The sequence below is a fragment of the Abramis brama genome, assembly GCF_963993115.1.
Source record: "Abramis brama genome assembly, chromosome: 5".
Taxonomy (NCBI): domain Eukaryota; kingdom Metazoa; phylum Chordata; class Actinopteri; order Cypriniformes; family Leuciscidae; genus Abramis; species Abramis brama.
In genome coordinates, this window is record NC_139967.1 from 5,040,941 (window position 1) to 5,059,895 (window position 18,955).

General features: G+C 37.7%; 2 protein-coding genes across 3 annotated transcripts; one reads left to right on the forward strand and one right to left on the reverse strand.

The window, feature by feature from the left end:
- Positions 1–6,933, reverse strand: ostf1 (osteoclast stimulating factor 1). The gene is made up of 10 exons (XM_084114587.1): positions 6,628–6,933; positions 5,049–5,095; positions 4,886–4,936; positions 4,703–4,766; positions 4,265–4,318; positions 4,076–4,183; positions 2,298–2,347; positions 1,998–2,076; positions 695–793; positions 1–601 (listed from the first exon to the last, which is right to left on the reverse strand). The coding sequence occupies exons 1-10, from the start codon at positions 6,659–6,661 to the stop codon at positions 543–545; spliced, it is 645 nt and encodes a 214-aa protein (XP_083970713.1). The 5' UTR covers positions 6,662–6,933; the 3' UTR covers positions 1–542.
- Positions 6,934–9,408: 2,475 nt separating this feature from the next.
- areg (amphiregulin) lies at positions 9,409–18,705 on the forward strand. 2 transcript variants are annotated; one of them, XM_084115930.1, is made up of 6 exons: positions 9,409–9,483; positions 13,149–13,322; positions 15,380–15,599; positions 15,711–15,869; positions 17,380–17,474; positions 18,164–18,705. In XM_084115930.1, the coding sequence occupies exons 1-5, from the start codon at positions 9,444–9,446 to the stop codon at positions 17,465–17,467; spliced, it is 681 nt and encodes a 226-aa protein (XP_083972056.1). In that variant the 5' UTR covers positions 9,409–9,443; the 3' UTR covers positions 17,468–17,474; positions 18,164–18,705. The 2 variants fall into 2 exon arrangements, with proteins under 2 accessions (XP_083972056.1, XP_083972055.1); XM_084115929.1 differs by having other exon boundaries at positions 13,149–13,331; positions 18,164–18,685.
- Positions 18,706–18,955: the final 250 nt, after the last annotated feature.

The following is an 18,955-nucleotide window of genomic DNA, read 5'->3' on the forward strand; positions in this document are numbered from 1 at the left end:
TGCATTCAAGCTCCAAGCTTGAGTATTGCATATCAAGCAAAGGCCACTGATTTATTTGCATAGTTGTAATATTTAGATTTACATGCCACTCTATCAAAGAACATCTTGATACACATACACACAAACCAAAATTAAAAAGGTAAAATGCTCAGGGGCGCACACGCTTACCCACACGTGCATAAAACTATTGGAATAAAAGACCCAGGGCTTTGAGATGTTCTGGGTGATTTTCCTGTTAAAAGAAGGCACTTTAAAATCATAAAGACAGTTCTACGGAATAAATACAGTTAAGAGAGGAGCAGCAAGTAGAAGAACAAATGTTCACTGTGTCCATCCTAAACATGTAAGTACTGCAATACTTTTAACAATGAACTGGAATAAAGAAGAAAAGTTGAGCCAATCAGACAACGGCAACCAGCTTTCATATCCTCCCAACTTTTGTAAGTAATGTTTCTCGCATAGATATCTGAACTATATACATGTGATGGTTTGTGCTGGAATGAATGTAGGAATGAATGGACTTCATTAGTGCTGCTCTTCTCTCAGTCAGAGTCTTCATCATCGAGATACTCCTCTGCATTGCTGTGGGTGCGCAGAATCACTGTAAATCCAACAGACACACAGTTGTGTGACTTGTTCTCACAGGAAGTGATATCTTTAGGAGGTAACTGAAAGGAGACGCCTTTTGACTCACCTCCTCCCAGTTTCCTCTTCAGCAGAGAGGCACATTGTGCATTGGTGGCCATTTCCAGAGCTGTCTTTTTCTCGTTGTTGAGGACATCTGTCCCGGCATCTACAATATGAACACAGACGCAATAAAAACAATGAAACAATATTGAACATGCAGCTGCAGATCACAACCAATCAGCCTATTTCACTCAGCCACCATAGAGCGTGTGTTAAAGTTAACATGCAGGCTTCATACTAGTTGCAATGGCCTAAAGAAATCCAAATCTGTTACCATTTTTACCATACCAATGCTTTTTTACTTTGCACATATTATTGGCAATTCCCGGGCACGTAAACAAAGCTTTTAAGCTAAAATTTGTGCTATAGGTAATAATGGTCTAATAAAATTAAAAAGCTTTTAGTGCACCAATCTTTTTAAATAACACTTTAAATTCACATCGCTATATAAATAAAATATATAAATCATTTCAAAACCAATAAATGCAGTTGAAGGGGGTTATAAAAAAAGTTTGGTACTACAGTAAAAAAAAAAGTCCAAAATTTGGATTTCATCAGACCATTACCTCAAGTAATAGCTTTGACGCAATCTCTATAGTGGCCAAGGAAAGAATGAGAGCATTTCCGTGGTATTTTGCTGTGTTTCCATTGTGTTGTGGCTTGACTCTGCAGTGTTGTCAACCTATATTTGCTTATTGAAATTTTCGTTGTCATGCACTACTGCCAGCCTTACAAAAATATGGTCCGAAATGGGTAGCGCTTTATTTTATACACACACACACACACATAATAACTAAGTAGAAACCCTGAACCTATCCCCAAACCTAACCTTAACCCTTATTGTTACCTTATATTACCCAGTACTTACTTAGGTCAGTACCGTCTCCATGTAGCAGGACACTCATTCACGCTTACAAGTCAAAGATTTTACACTTCTAAGACTCTTTTAAAAAGGACAGGGGTGACAAGGGAATCAAAACAATTAGTTGAAATGTAAAATTGCCAGATTTAAAGGGGTGGTATAATGCCCTTTTCACAAGATGTAAAATTAGTCTCTGATGTCCCCAGAGTATGTATGTGAAGTTTCAGCTCAAAATACCCCACAGATATTTATATATAGCCTGTTAAAATTGTCACGTTTTGAGGGTGAGCAAAAACACACCACAACTTGGTACTTGATATATTACAAACATGTGTCTCAACAAAACTAGGTCACTTGTAGTACGACTTCACATATGAATACGTTTACCAACCTTTTTATTATACACAAGAAAACAAATGCGTTTATGAGGAAAATCGTATTTACTTACTTTTATTGAGCAACATCTCAACTATATCTGAATAACCCTTCCAGGCAGCTGCGTGTAGAGCCGTGTCTCCCAGTTTATTCTGTTGTGGAAATGAACACACGTCATTTAAATTATACATTGAGTCAAAAATGAAGAACTTTCAGCATTGGTTCCATTTCCGAAAAAATTATTTTGCTATCACTTTTGCATACACACCTTTGTAAGCTGATCTCATTGTGCATATCAACAAATTCCAATGAAACGACTTTGATCTCAGGAACAGTGATTTGTCTGAAACATTTTAACCAACATTAGACGTACCTGCTGATTGAGCTCACAGTTCGGCTGACTCAGCAGAATCTCCACCACATCTAAGAACAAACTTTTTATTAATTTTACTCATTTGTTTGCATAACATGTATTTATGGTGCTTTTATGTGCCATTATTTGACAAAATGTTATTCCTTTTTGGGGTAAACTTGTGCGCTCAGGGCTCCAGACTAACATTTGAGAGCAGTAGCAACTTTTATTAACATTTATAAACAACTTACTAAAGTTTATTAAAAACTTTTAGTTTTACAAATCATCACATTAAAAATGTATAATATTTAGAGCTTTGAAGTGCTGGACAAAGTGTGAAGCCCTTGAAAAGTGCTTGAATTTCACTCTTAAAAGGTAGTACGTATCCTGAGATGAATAATGTATAAAAACATTTGTCTATTTCTGTCACAACACCACGGTTTCAGTTAGTGTTGCTACGTTAAATCTACGGCAGATGTTGGTGATTTGTTGATTGAAAAGCCTTCTATAACTTGTTCATTCCTGGCACAATTTTTCTTTTGGTTTCCACATCAGCGCTGTTTGATATGATACCTGGGGTTTTTAACAGAGAATTCTGTGGGAAAGTCCCACTAAATCTTGCTACGATGTTGTTGATTTTTAGCAGTAGTAACAGTGTCATGTGATCAAGATCGGCGCACGAATACCTGTTCTGAACTCGCGCTGCGTTATCATTGCTCCGAGCTGATAAACAGTCTGCGCACCTCAAACGAGTAGCGCAGTTTTGTTTCGTTTCGTTTGCTATTTCCCATATTCAACATAAAAGACAGCTCTTGTCAGTTGGGCAACGTGGTGGTGGCACCGGTGCGACCTCTAACACAATTTAGTTGCACCGGCAGGTTTGGTTGCAGTCTGGAGCCATGGCGCTACTGCTAGGGCTGTGCAATTAATTGAATTTCGATTTCAGCTCCCAACGATCACCAAAATAGTACAATTGAGTAAAAACGATTATTTTGCCATGTTCTGTTTTGCAGGAACATATATACTACTGGAGTCTTGTGTTCTGAATGACACGCGCACATCCGCCCCTCCCGAAGCCATAAACTCTCTGAGCTTGAATGTTTAAACTGATAAGACTTAAAGAAGTGAAAATAATCAACTTTAGTTATGATGCAATGCTGGCCCGATTGTGCAAGTGACAATTCCGTCATGTCCCGACTCCTAAACGCGAGAGTGTAGTTTCGACGCTTGCCTTGTCCATTGTCCAACCCATTTTGAGAGACCGAGAGAGAGAGAGAGAGAGAAGACCCAGCACCGCTGAACACTCAAGCGGTTTGTGAAATTGCGTCTTGGAGAAAGTTTTAAAATGATTGATTTGATTTTATAATCTGTGGATTAATTTAGGCTTGTCTACTCATGCAATCTACTTGCTAAAGTAGCGACTGTACTTGCAATGAATGCGGGGGAATTTACCGCAATATAAGTGGTAGACCTGCAGGAAAATTAAAATACTTATTGAAGTATTATCTGTTATATTATTTATTTTAATAGTTCAAAAAGTACAATAAATGTTCATATTTCGATTTTTTAAGAATTGTTGAAAGGTGTCTTTTTAACACGTTCCCAAAGTCATGTGAAATAATCGTGTTACATAATCGTGATTTCAATACTGACCAAAATAATTTTGTGATTAATTTTGTGAAAACAAAGTGATTATGATTTTTTCCATAATCGAGCAGCCCTAGCTACTGCTGCGCCTCAGATATTAGCATTTGAAAATAGTCAAAGCATATGTTTTTACCAATGTGTGCATCTTTTACCTTTATGCCCTCCGTGACAGGCCCAGTAGAGAGCAGTGTTCCCTGCTTTGTCCAGTCCGTTGATGCCAACCTTATTATCCAAACACTCTCTGAGCCAGCTCAGATTACCTGCATTCACACACAAAACATTTGATTGTTTCACCATGTTAACAAACAAACAAAATGCTAGATGGGTCTGTATTTGAGTACCTCGCTTGGCTGCTTCATGCATGGGGTTGTCTATGGACTCTGCTTGTTCAGCCACTGAGAAAAGACAAATCCCATCAACACAAGAATGATACTCTGAAAGATGCATGCATACCAATGGCAATGCCTTGAGACTACATCATATTTTCACCCATTTTATTTTCTGCCAGGCAAAAGTCTGTTCACTTATAAATAATAAAAACACATGAAAAGATTTGATACTTAAGGCTGGGATTCGTTCCAATCCCTAACCCCAAGTATGTACGCAATAGTTATAGTTGCACCACTGATTATCTCTAATAAAACTTTCCTGACACCATAAAAGTCTGTAAATGTCACATATTATACACATTTTGTTTAACAAAAGCTAAAAATTCTTTCAGATGTACTAGTAAAGGATTGATGGTTTGTAGGTTTTAGTTTGCCACTTGCTTTCCTTACCGTAATTACTGGGAATAAGACCAGTCCTTCCCCTGCATGTCCCTTTCCACCAGTTACTGTCACTCTAAAAAATAAACCCAGAAATCACTAGAAAATCATGGAAGTCACGAATATCTGTTCTGCATAATAACAGGAGGAAGTATCAGTACTTCCAAACAGTATCAAGAGAGATCATAAACGTACGGTATCTGAGATGTACAGAATGTCTCCTTCCTCAAAGTACAGTTCATCTGGCTGAAAAAGAGGAAAATATACATGATGAGCTCAATCCAGTCTAGCTAAAACAATCAAAAAACGCAAATAAAAGGGAAATGGCTCAAATTAAGGTTGAAAGAATAAAACTCACCGTCCTTGGGTCAAAGGTGAATAAAGCCCTGAACACCTTGACCTGACCTGTTTAAAACACACATAACACACATATCGATGTTAATTCTATATTTCAAGTGATAATATACAGGAAATCTGATAATTGTACACTGAAGCATTTTATACACATTTTAGGTCCACCTGTTTACAGGTAAAACAGTCTTCACCTGTTAAATCCTTATCTTCACCTATCAGCCCATCCATATGCAAAACACCATCACATCTACAGCCAGGTATCAGTATCCGGATTCAGAACTAAACGTGGCTCAAACGCAAGGCAAACCACATGACACAGAAATGTGTGTATGCCTCCGAGCCAGAGGAACCCAAGCCCTGAGGCCAAAATATATAAATAAACAAACCATTATAAGCCCAACAAAGGGCATTTCCTTGCTGCAGAGGTATTTCCATTCGCCCTGTAACAACCAAAAGTTGTGGGATCCAACTGGCTCCTCCCAAACTCCCTACAGATCTGGCTTTGAAATGGAAACACTCTGGCAGCCTTGGCCACTTCTAAACATTATGTGTTAAATATTCCAAATATTCCATCCTACGCAAATGGTAAAATTTGCATGGTGGACTTCGCAGACCCACATATGGAGTAAACTATTAAGAGGACATCCTACTGTACAGCTAGAGACCAATAAGCATCTAAATATTCAGTTATAAACTAAAATAAAAATAAATTTGGGTACTTAAGACCATTCAAATGATTTTCCATAAAATAACTGCATAATTAATAATAAAAATAATAGTCATATAATGCACCTTGTATTTAAGTTTTGTAGTCTGAAGATTTTGTTGTCGAAATCTGGTTTGTATCATTTGTGAACAAACAATATTAGTTTTCCCTCTTCCCACCGCACATATCTCTTAACTGACAGAATGCACAACATCAGCTTAAATAAATCACAAGTCCAAATGTAGTGTTATTTTGCACACTAAGCACAGAGAAGCTGCTCTTTCATTTAGGGAAGTAACTGGTCACTGGAAGTCAATGGCAGTGACTCAAAACCGTTGAGCAAACTATCTAGACAGCATTTTGGGCATCATTGTTTGGCTCAGCCGACTCAGAAAGCACCGATTACGCACAAAAATGCAGTGTGCATCGAGCTGACCAAATGCGCGTTCTTGATATTTCGGAAATCAATCAAATATATCGGATCACTAGGTTTTGAAACACAGATAATGGCTGGCGTGAGTGATTTTCTCTTTCCAAACCCAATCCTGCCATCTGTGGAAAGTCGTTTCACTCTTTATGACTTGTTGATTGAACAATGAAGCTAAGATGTGGTGGTGGTTTTACGCATGTTAACAATCGTTTGAAAAGCCTAAAAGCGCAAAAAAGTTGCCTTGCTGGAGAAACGCCAAACTCCACCCGCAGGAGAAAGTTCTCTAACACATAGAATTGCATGCTCTTATATAGATTTCATTGTATGACATCGAATATCGGAGTGTTTGTATAGCTATCAAACAACGAAACAACGCAAAACGACGTGAATATATAATGAAACGTTAGTAGGTTTGCCGAGGCGTTTTCCTCCACGCGCACCTCTTACCTGGTTTAGCTGGTTTGGGGGGAGGCTTTGACATTTCTGAACTTTCCAAGACTTTTAAAGAAGTCTTCCGAGTTATTTAAGATGTCAATAGTACGTAAAAGCGGTATAAAACTGCAAATGAAACAGGGGAACGCTGCTTTCTTCCTTTAGGCGCTGTCAATGAGGAAGCGTGAAGGAGCCCAATGCGGAAAAGTTGCACTGCGCATGCGCGCTCTCAATAGTCGTATGAAATTCCGTAGGTTACTGCCCACATATGACCTAACGAGTGTACTACTATGGTAACCATAGTTTCCAACGAAATGCCATGTTGCTTGACCAAAACATGTTACTTTTATGGATTCAGGAAATAAAATGCATCTAAAATTATCTCAAACTTCGATATAAATGTATTTGCTACAAATTAAAATTAAAAACCATTTGGCAGTGATATATATTCCAACAGCTTAGACCTACAGTATTATAATATTTATCATTTCAATAATGATTTTTGTTGTCCAGGACAAAAAATACTCACAAAACTGCAAACATAAGGTAATAATTGTTTCATTGTCTGTTGTCGCAATACAGGAAAACTGTTTTGTTGTCACCAATAACATGTCTATTTCTGTGGCTTTAGTTGTGTAATGATTTCTATAGAAATGACTGAATGAGGTTTGATGATGAAAGTCTTATATTTGGGGATTCAACTAAAACATTAGTTACACTTCATAAGACTTTATTAATAAAATTAACAAACATTAATCAATTACACAATAAACATTAACATGAGTATAGACAATAAAATGACAATATTGTCAAGTAAAAAGATGGATTTAACAAAACTTTTGAGACAACATTGCTCAATAGTGGTCATTTAAAGTATTACCAAAATAGTAAAAACAACCATGCCCCCCTTGAAGACAATAAGGATTTACCTTTAAATTGTAACATATTTAGATATAATTTTAGCATGTGCAGGATGATGATGCATGTCATCTTACTCTTATATGCTAAACAATAGCTGAAAAACGTTCAGATTTGTGTACATGGAAAAATGCTCTGCAAAACAATTTGCACAGACACACACAAGTAAAATAATATAAATACATTTTATTCTTTTATTTTTATTCTTTTTTTGTGGTACATTAATACCAGTGCAATGGCCTCTATGCTCCAATCCTCTAGACTTTTGTGTCATATTTGTGGACACACATAACAGTGGGCTGCACCAACAAGTTGGTTTGCATTGCAGGCAAGCTTTAAGGAGCTGCCTCAAAATAGTATGTGTATTATGTCTCCTGCTGTTACTCATTTCTGTTTTAAAAATGATAGCATTACATCCATTACCCATAGCAGACCTGTCTGTTTTATATTTTGAGCCAAATTTCATTTAAAAAATTGATGCACCTCAATTGATGAAAATAACATCACAACATTTATTTCCATCAAGAGGTGCATCAGTTTTTGCTCAAGATCTTGTATTGTCAATGCAAGAGTCCAGCGCTCTGTAAAGTCTCCTCCAGCACATCCCAAAGACTCTCAATGAATTTAAGCTCTGGACTCAGAGGAGCCGATTCATGTGTGAAAATTATTCTTCATGCTCCCTCACAACCATTCTTTCACAATTTGAGCCGGATGAATCTTTACATTGTCATCCTGGAATATGGCCATGATGTGTCTTCCTATGCTTGTTTAAGAAATTAAAGCTACACACTCCATCAATTAGGGTTTGAAGAACTGTTGCCAAACATGATAGAAATATTAATCCAATCATAGACTCTTATGCATTTGCTTAAATCCAAACAGCGACTTTTGTTTTTTAGGGCCGGGCAGTGTATAGCTACTAGCACAGTGCAGTAGTAAATGCATTGCTTTTAGTGGAGGGAAACATCCGCTTTATGAATCCAATAGTGCCTCAAAACATCTTTTACTTCTTATTTAAATTCTGGTTAGCATTTAATGAGGTCTTTAGTGCTAAGTTTGTTCTGCATGTGTTAACGGTTCAGGGTCATTAGCTGTATTTCTCTTCCTTTTGAGCTCTTCAGAAACTCATTACCATGCAGATGTGAGGGACATGTTGCGCGGCAGGCGGCTGAAACCGAATTTAAGATGCACAAACACGTTTAATAATGGCAATCTCAAAGAAACGGGTCGTTCCTACAGCTACTGGACCTCCGTAATTTTTTGGGCCTCAAATTACAGGGACAGTAATCATAATTAATGACCCATGAAGCCGTGTTCACACACAGGCAACTTACTTCCACTGAACAAGTATGTGTACTGGTGGTATTTTGGCGTCTCTCTCTATCTGTTCATTGCATTTTTCCCCAAATGTCTCATTCTTTTCATTCTTTTTATTCCAGACGTGATGCATCTCATATTCCATCCCAAATATTCCATGGCCAAATTCAATTCCAGTGACTCTGTGTCCCAAAAGTGCATGTAAAGTCATTATCACATTTGAGCATAAAAATAAAAAAATAAACATGAATCATTCGCATGTTTACTTATTTAGAAGTATTTTTATATCCCATTCGAACCTCAACAGCATAATACAGTGGAGGTGCAGTAGGCTATCATAAGCATTCAGAATCAGTGACGTGAAATGGAAAATGAATGGAAAATAATGACTCGTGTATGAATGACCATTGGATGAATTCTACAGATGGACTCTCGTCAATCATTTACCTTACAAAAGGCGCCTACAAACACGCACCAACACAAACACACACATTATCTCTGAATTGTGTGCAGGGAAACCTCCCTATAAAAGCTCCTCCTGAACGATAAGTACATGCCAAACAGAAACTCAACACGGAACTCAGCTGTCAGCTGCCATGAACCTACAGCGCCTCTCCTCTCTGCTGCTCTGTGTCGGTGAGTTTGGTTTTCTCCATCCTATTCTTGACCCGTCAGCCTAAGTGTTGACTCGGGAATGGAAAAATTATAACAACAACAACAAAAAATTGAATTGTGCTTTCCAGTCCTGAAAACTCCAGTCCTTAAAAATGCATCAAATCATAAAATGTTATGTTTTGTTTGTGTGTGTGAATGTCTTAATTATGCTTTGTGGTAAAATATTTGGATTGCTTAAAAAATATTGCTTTTGATTGCAAAATCATGAGAAAGTGTGTGAAACTACAACGTGCTCAGTGTAATTTTTTGGCATTTATTTATTTACTTACTTACTGTATTTGAATTTCACTTTGATTTGACTCTAGGATGGTAAACTTCCTCCAATCCTAGCATGAACTCTCTAGCTGAGTGAAGTATAGATAGTGTGTTTATGTCTCCAGACAGGCTGGGCTTTGAGAAATTGATTCGGCTTGTAGTAACATGCCTCTGAATAGCTGTGAGCTCTGGCTTTTCCCATATAGGTGTATGCCAAGATGCCACACATTTTACATCTCGGCTGTCTGTTGTCATGTTCAACGTCACAAAGCGCTTATTGTTCATTGCAAAGGACAGAGTATTTAGGGCGTCACACTGCTGTGTTAAATATATATATTTAGCTTTCTGAAATAACGTTTAAAAGGTCAACACAATAATAGGTGTGTGTGTGTGTTTCTAGGTGAGGAATTTCTTTGACAATTAAACGTAGGATTCCAGTCTGTAGGAGTGTACAGATTTACTCACATTCTCGGTGCAGACTTGTTTGACTGCAGATCAGGCCTGTGATAAAAGGGCACATACGCCACTTTAAAAGGTCTGAATGTCATTGAATTACCAAATATCAAAGTGTTCATTAGAAAGAAAGTTAAATATTTGATGACAAAGTTTAAATTGTAAAACAGTTTATTTTTAAACACTTTTTGTTATACTGGTTGAGACTCTCTTCACATCCTGATAGCGATCAATAATAGAAGTGGTCTAAAAATATTTTTTTTTACATTTGTCTTCTGTGGAAGTCTCATGACCAAAAAATGTTTGTCCAATCATTGCATTTGGTCTGAATGTTCCCCTGAACACCTGCTCATGCAGACATCGCACGTCATCAGTGCGCTCCATGAGACTATGCAGAGTTGTAGGGTGTTTCTCAAACGGAAAGCTGAATCCTAGTGACGCTGCGTCCTTCCTAGTCCAGTCATTCTGAGGCTTGTAGGCTAGAGTCCGCCTCAGCAAATAAACGCTAGAATGAGAGCATGATGACGGTAATGTACATGTGCAAGTGCATGGCTACTTCACACATGTTCCCGCCCCCTTCATTTTGGAAAAATACTTTGTATTACAAATCTTTATTGTACAGTGAATAACAACCGATTGCGGTCTCCCAGTGGCTTACATTATTGTCAGTTTAGCGTTAGTGATTAATTTACAGCAAAACAAAAGATAACATCAATGCTTTAATGTCTGAAAACATTAATTTAGTCTTATATTTCATTATAAACTCATATAAGCTCCTTTTCCATCAGTTTATTTTCGTGAAATGGAATGTGTGCAAAGGATTGTGGGTGATTTAAGGCAGCGAAGGATGCATCCGATGCATCCTTCAAAACAGGCCGAATGAAGGACGCGAAACGAAGGCTGGCTTTCAAGGATCCTTCAAATTGAGATGGCCTTCAGCGACATTTGATGACGTGGCAGCCGAGATATGCAGCCTTCCACTTGAGAAACACTCGTAGACAGACAGACAGACACCTCCTGAACCCAAACAATAAGCTCATGCTGTGTTCATGTCATGTCATAACCGTAATTGTGAGATGGCAACCCGTGACGATCACGTCCTCAGACTCGGATTTATGCGTTTCTATGTCAACACTATCAATACCGAAATAAATCTGCAGCAGTTAAATGCTACAATTAAGAGCTCTGTAAGATGTTTACGTTCATTAGTATTATAATGTTATGTGCTTTTGTTTAAGACGAGTTAACTTAACACCGTCTCTCATGATGCTTTGCAGACTCTGCTGTGTGCGTTCATGTGTTTTAAAGACGTGTTCATGTGCTTTGGAGACGCTCTGAAGGGAGGGTGGTATCTTATGCTCTCAAAGCTAGCTTGCTATTGCTAGCTTCTCCGAAATTGCTTACACTACCTTTAACATAGTTGCATATTAAAGGAATATGCTAATAGTTAATGTGATGGAGAACAGAATATGTGCAGTATAAAATAGCATGCAAAAAATACAATTACTGTTCGATAGACTAGATCAATTTATTACCAATTATTGCCACACACCCAGGGCAGGTGGAATTTGCTCCTGCAATTTTCAGACAATGGCACCTTAGATTACTAAGAGGACATCTAATGGATCCTTCTTGTTCCTCATCTTTTTGCACGTTATTCCAAACAAAAACATGCCTGTCTTAATCTTTTCATCAAAACTACCCCACCTATCCAACAGCGTTACCATGGCTTTAGTTTCAGCCAACAGACGCTGGCTGTGTTTCAGGATGGGAGTAGTCCTCCATGTTCACATCAGGTCTGACTCCATTCTGCATTATAACGCCCATTTGTCTTGATCCCAATTAGTTCCTGATGGATAAATCCGAGTTCCAGCCTACATTTTTTCTGGCTGAGTATCTTGAATTAATAAAACATTACAGAAGGGGTTGCGAACAGCTTAGTAATGGCTTAGTTTTATGTTGTCGTAATTTTTTTATCTAGAATAATCTGACATTAAATGAAGACTCCAGTAGTAATGGATCATTGCTTGCTCCTTGCAGAGATCAGTATAGCAACCTTTCGATGTTGAGGGTTAGGGTTAGGGTTAGGGTTAGGGTGCATTTTTGCCCTTTTTTAACTGACTGACACTGTAAAAAAAAACATTTTTTGAATCTTTAACTAAAACAGATTATTGGAGTAGCCATTTTACAAGAAAATACTATTTCAGTCTTTCTACTTCAAAACTTCACATTTAATTCACTGTGTTACTTGCTGTTTCTTTGTGATTGATTGTGATATGTACTAGCAATTTCCGAGTGAAAATAGTTTACACCTTTTTTTTTCAGTGTGGAAATTAACATGACACAGACACATATTCAAACCTACATATAATGTGCATCCTGCTCAATATGTAGAAGAACTCACACCAACAAGACCACCAGTTTTTCCCATGTCATACTTGTTATTATACTGTACATTTTAGCATGAATGGAATGATATATTTAGTTCCTAAACTATGTATTTTGTAAAAAGAACCAGGTAAAAGGTGCCCAAACAAGAAAAGGAGACATAAAGGACTCTAATTGTGTATTGTAGTTGCAACAGGTGCAGTGTTACCTCATACAACCTCAACATTTCCACTCGCTTATGTCTTTCACTCTCATTTTCTCTCTCACACACACATACACAGCTAGTTTGCTCAGTACAATATTCATGGGGTGTTTACAGTATGACTCAACATTAACCGCAACATTAGGAGATTAACCTCAATTTAAAAACCCTAATTGAGGTTAATGTGTCATTGTAATATAATTAAGTGTTTGATCCTGTTATTATTTGCAAACTGGGCCGAAACAGCATTCCTCACACACACACACAAAAAAAGAAGTTACTACACTTCTAATGTTATATAACAGACTGTGATTCATTTTGTGTGCAGCTTGCAGTGCAGTTTTCACTATAAGAACAGCAGCCACTCACACATCTGCGCTGGATCATGTGACCGTGATGTCATCATCAGGGGAGGGGCTTCAGAGTGCCGTGGGTGAAGATTTGGAATCTGATGATGATCAGGATCCATCAGGAATGTTCAATGATCCATCTTTGTTTAAAGGTACACTAGGTAACTTTTTTTGTTAAAAAAATGTACGCTGACTTACCATGATTCACTATGGTAAGCCTATTATAAGTGTTTTATATTTTCAAGTTTTAGTGGAAAAATACATAGGCCTACAGTACGTCACTCGCCCGTGTGTGTCTCCTCATACCCATAAATAGAGAAAAGTTGCTCAGGCTACTTTGACACATGGGGCCCTATTTTAACGATCTGAAACGCAAGTATCAAGCGCGAAACGCAAGTAACTTTGTTGGCGGATCTAAAATAGGTTGGTCTGAAGTAGCTTCATTACTCATAGGTGTGGTTTGGGCATAATGTGAAATAAACCAATCAGAGTGTCAAATCACATTCCCTTTAAGAGCAGGCGCGCTTGTTCCATGGCAGAAGTGACATTGGGGATGGAGAAACACACCCAAATTAGCTTCGGTTAAACAGGCGTATAATAATTTGGGTAAATGTGTAAGCTAGATTTATGCCTATTTTTTCACATCTTCATGGACACCACAATGATTTCCCCGTGTGGAATATTTTTCCTTGTAATAATGTAGCCTATGATTTGCAAAAATGAAAACTGCTGCTTCTGTGTAGATGAGAGAAGCAAAGTGTATGCGCGTTGTGCACACGCTAAGTTGATTATGGCCAAGCATGTGCCCTTAAAATAGCATTTGAATAACATGCGCAACGCGCCACTGACATTAGACTAGGTTTTTCCTGGTCAGTGGTGGAATTGTTTTCTAACCTGCAAAATAGCACCAGGGAACGTTTGCGCCGGAACACGCCTCCTCTTTTCGCTGAACCGCCCCCGGGAGCGCAAGTTCATTCCCTAATTTACCGGCGTGCGTCTGTGGAGGGAAAAGTCCGCTGTGCGTCGGGTGCAAAATAGGAATGATACATGCGTCGGTGTACAAGTCAATTGTGCTGGGTGCAAGATAGGGCCCACGGAGTGCTACCGCTAAATCTCAAACCTCTGGGGAATTACCCGTTTATAAAAAACACAGAACAGTAATTTGTTTGCTGACAAAGAGAGAACGTGACAGAGCTCATAATAAAACAAGAATCAACTTTGACTTGGCTTTTCGGAGATGCCGAGAACTGAGGGATTTGAAATATTGTAAAAGAGTCGCGAAGATGGCGTTTTTATTACTCAACAGGTGAGTAAGGTGTTTTATTGAACAGATAAATGGCCATATAGCTCTCTAACACAGTTCATTGTGAAGCATTATCTATTGTGAAGGCTCTTTTAATTATGGTTCTTGTAGCTGTGCTGGAATTTATTTTCAAGGAAGTAGCTTGTCTATTAAAGGGTAAAGATACAGTAACATCTTCAGCTAGTCAGCTTGAGATTGTTTTCATATAAACTGGTTATATCTCTTAAGCCTGTGAATGTTTTATGAGCAGTCGGTTAACCATATTCATCCACACAGTCACGCAGAGCCGAAACACAACCAAATCAATGTTCTTCCGCAAAATCAATCCATGTTTTCAACTGCTAGAGGGCCAAAAGTTACATACTGTACCTAAATGTACTTGTGAAAATCTCCCACAGACGTCAATTAATCTTAGATTAAGCTAATTATAATTACTACCCGAACTTTTGGGATTTTAATAAGGACATTAAATGCATCATCTATGAACCACAAAGGTACACATACACAGTTTTATTATAATAACAATTACTGGGTGAATCTCACTAAAAGTATAATCAGTTCATATTTTACTCTAAAATAAAAAAAAAGGAAAATATAGATTGCACACTCAGTACCAGTCCCTTTATCAATTTCAGCAATACTGCATTAATGGCAATTTTTTTTAATAAATTCATTTATTTCCAATGCAAATGAGTAAAGTAGACTTCTATAATACAAACTTAAATTAATTGCACGCAATACAATAAAATGTTGTGACAGAACATTGAAGAATTGTGCTGCACTTGCTTAAATGAATTCAATAACTAATAACTAACTGCACTAGTTAAATAAAATAAATAAATGAAAGTATAGAAAGCAAATATTCTCACACACATCAAAGTCTCTCATGCATCTTATGTCTTTCAGTAGCCGAAGTCAGTAGAGACGAGCAGAATCAAAAGCGGTCCGGGCGCAAAAAGAACAAAGGACGAAAAAAGAATAAAAATATCACTCCTGTTCAGCCGAATCACACATCCAGTCAGAGGAGCCACAGCACCACCGCTGACCCCTGCCTGACCTCTCACGTGGACTACTGTATCCACGGCCACTGCACGTACCTGCACGGCCTGAGAGAGCCCGTCTGTGTGTGAGTGACACGCAACATCTCACACACGTGCACTCAGAGGGTTCACATAATGAATATCAGGCAAATGTTGGATTCAGTTTGTGTAAAGCATTGAATGTATGATTGTTTCAGATGTAAGAGAGGTTATGATGGAGAACGCTGTGGGATCCAGCTCCTTGAGACGTCCCGGGACGAGAGCAGCACTGAAACGACACACACCGCGCTCGTCATCATGGCTGTCGTCCTGTCAATCATCAGCTGTCTAGCTATCCTGGTTATGGTCTGCGTGCAGTAAGTATGCACTACATAGAGAATACGCTTGCTAAATATTCAATACACCCACACACACACACACACACTCATTCATTTTCACTCACAAAACACGCCTGGGATATAATAGGCACCTATTGTGACAGATTTATACACCAGCAGTTTGGACACACCTACCCATTCTATATCATTATTATTGTAAATCATACTAAGCCATCAAAACTATGAGATAACACAAATGGAAGTACGACCAAAACGTGGGAAACAAATCTCTCTTATAGTTTGAGCTTCTACTTTGTCTAGAGTCCAGATGTGCTCATATTGGATACTCATAAACCAACTTTGCGTGGTGTATCTTGGGAGGCTTTTGAAGGAATTCACATGTATTCTGGACATTTTATGATGCTTTTCTTTCTCCACTGTCCAGTCCATCTAATCCATTTTTAAAAAATACTTTATTTTTGTGAAGAAATTCATAGGCTAAGCAAGCACTATTTATATTTGTCTATTCAATTAATTTCAAGCATTTACGCGAAAGCCTGTGCATCAAAAGGTTTTTATATGTAAGGAATGCAGTGACCCAGTCGTTCCTATTAAGATCAGGACCCCAACATGACAATATTACAGTAATGAAGTCCTCTGAGGTCATTTTCACTACATTACAATTGAGACGCTAGATGGCGCCAGGGTGTATTATATATAAAACAAGAGAGCGCTCATTAAAGGGATAGTTCACCCAAAAGTGAAAATTCTGTCATTAATTACTCACCCTCATGTCGTTCCAAACCCATAAGACTTTCGTTCATCTTCAGAACACAAATGACGATCTTTTTGATGAAATCTGAGAGCTGTATTTACCTCCATTGACAGCTACGCAACTAGCACTATGACACTTCAAAAAGTTCATAAAGAGATATATATGTGTGTATATGTGATAAAAAGCCTAAATTCAATCTGTTCATCATATAAAGCGATCAAGTCTCTTCAGAAAATTTGGACTTAACCACTCAATTCATACGGATTAGTTTTTCGATCTCTTTGTGAACTTTTTGAAGTGTCAAATTGGAAGTTGCGTAGCTGTCAATCATCAGCAGACTTTGTTGCGTGAACGCGCATACGAGATTGATATTTTGTAAATAAGGTGCTAAATTAACATGGTTAAATGAGAGAGCATAGGACTGTGGGAACATAGGGCTGTGGGAACATAGGGCCTAATTTTCAAATTTTCTTAGAAATGTGGGAACATAGGGCCATGGGAACATAGGGCTGTGGGAACATAGGGCTGACCCCTGTGCGGGATACGTTCCTGAACGATTCTGTGATTGACCAGTCAGATTTTAGGTTTTTTTTTAAATGTAAATTCACCATACAAGAAGAAATAACAACATTCAAATATTCCTACATTCAACTATCATCAAGTACATTGGGAAGCAATTACATTATTATTAAATAAGAGCTAAGAAGTAGATTTGTGTATTCTGGAGAACTGTGTACTAAATGTATTTAGTGTTGATTTGTTGTTATATTCCAGCTATAGAACACATCATCGCTTTCAGGCGGCTTTCCTGAGCTCCACTAACGAGAGAGAGAAACTAGAGAAGAAGAACATTATGGTGTGAAGAGAAAGTAAGTTTTTAAATGTAAAATAGACTCAAGACACAATGTTATGGTTTCTATATTATATTCAGGTCTCTAGTTATGGCTGCAGTCCCTTCGTAAAAGGGATAGTTCACCCAAAAATGAAAATTCGGTTTTCATTTCATTTGCTCGCCCTCAATTTGTTTCAAACCTGTATGAGTTTCTTTCTTCTGTTGAACACAAAGAAAGATATTTTGAAGTATGTTGGTAATCAAACAGTTGATGGACCCCATTGACTTCCATAGTAGGAAACAAAGTGGAAGTCAATGGCTACCGTCAACTGTTTGATTACCAACATACTTCAAAATATCTTCTTTTGCATCCAGCAGAAGAAAGAAACTCGTACAGGTTTGGAACAACTTGAGGGCGAGCAAATTAAGACAGAATTTTTGGGTGAACTATCCAAGTGTAGTAGGCTACCATTTAAACATCTACAAACCCCAATTTCACTTTCACTTTATTTATTTAACAGGGACCATACAGTCAAACATAGTTACAATACAAAGCCTGTAACTGATGCACAGCATAGAGTTATAGCTAATGCTAATTTTCAACTCCTGTCCCTGGTTGGGCATTTCTAAGTACAGTCAGATTTTTTCTAAGTACAAATGCCCTAAGGCATTTCTAGGTACAGTCAGAATATTTATTTTGATCTGTGAAAATTGTTTTTGTTTCAGGTAGAAGTCACACTGATGTCACTGGTGTGGATTGCACTACAGATATATTGCACATAAGGTGCGTCTCAATTCGCACACTTGTACTTGTTGCCGTTTTATAGTATAAACAGTGCGAGTAGCGTGTATGCACTAAAAAAAAGACAAAAAATGAACAAGTGGACTTTAAATACCTGGATGAAGCACTTAATTAACCCCAAAAAAACGATGTGTGGAATGTTGGACACTCAACTGTCGAAGCTTTAATAAGACTCAGATGTTGAATGATAAAATAACCATATAAAATCCATACACTACTTGGCTGAGTACATAGTGCATAAGTACATAGTGTATAAGTGCATAGTGTATAGTGCGTCATTTGGTACGCAACTAGAATAACATAATAAACCCTATTGTAACTTATTGTTTTTACCTATTTATTAACAAATATAATTTCCTTAGTATTTGTGTATATTTTGATAATAAAGCAATGTTTATTTGATATGCGATATTTATGTACACATATGAAATAAAGGACACTCTCATAAGATGTGTATCTTTCTTTCAGTCTTCTTTCCTTCCTTTTCTCTTTCTGTGAGTTATTATATAAAACATAAACCCCCGGTTACACAGGTTTAAGTCCAGTCCCGGACTAAAATGCATATTTGAGCTGTTTTAACTGAAAGCATATCTTAAAATATGTCAGTGCCATTGTTTTGTCTCAAGATGTGCACCAGTAATGTAAAAAGGCACATTTATTAAAGCTACTTAAATGCTCTAATTGAACTAAGGCCTAATCCTGGCTTAATCTGAGCC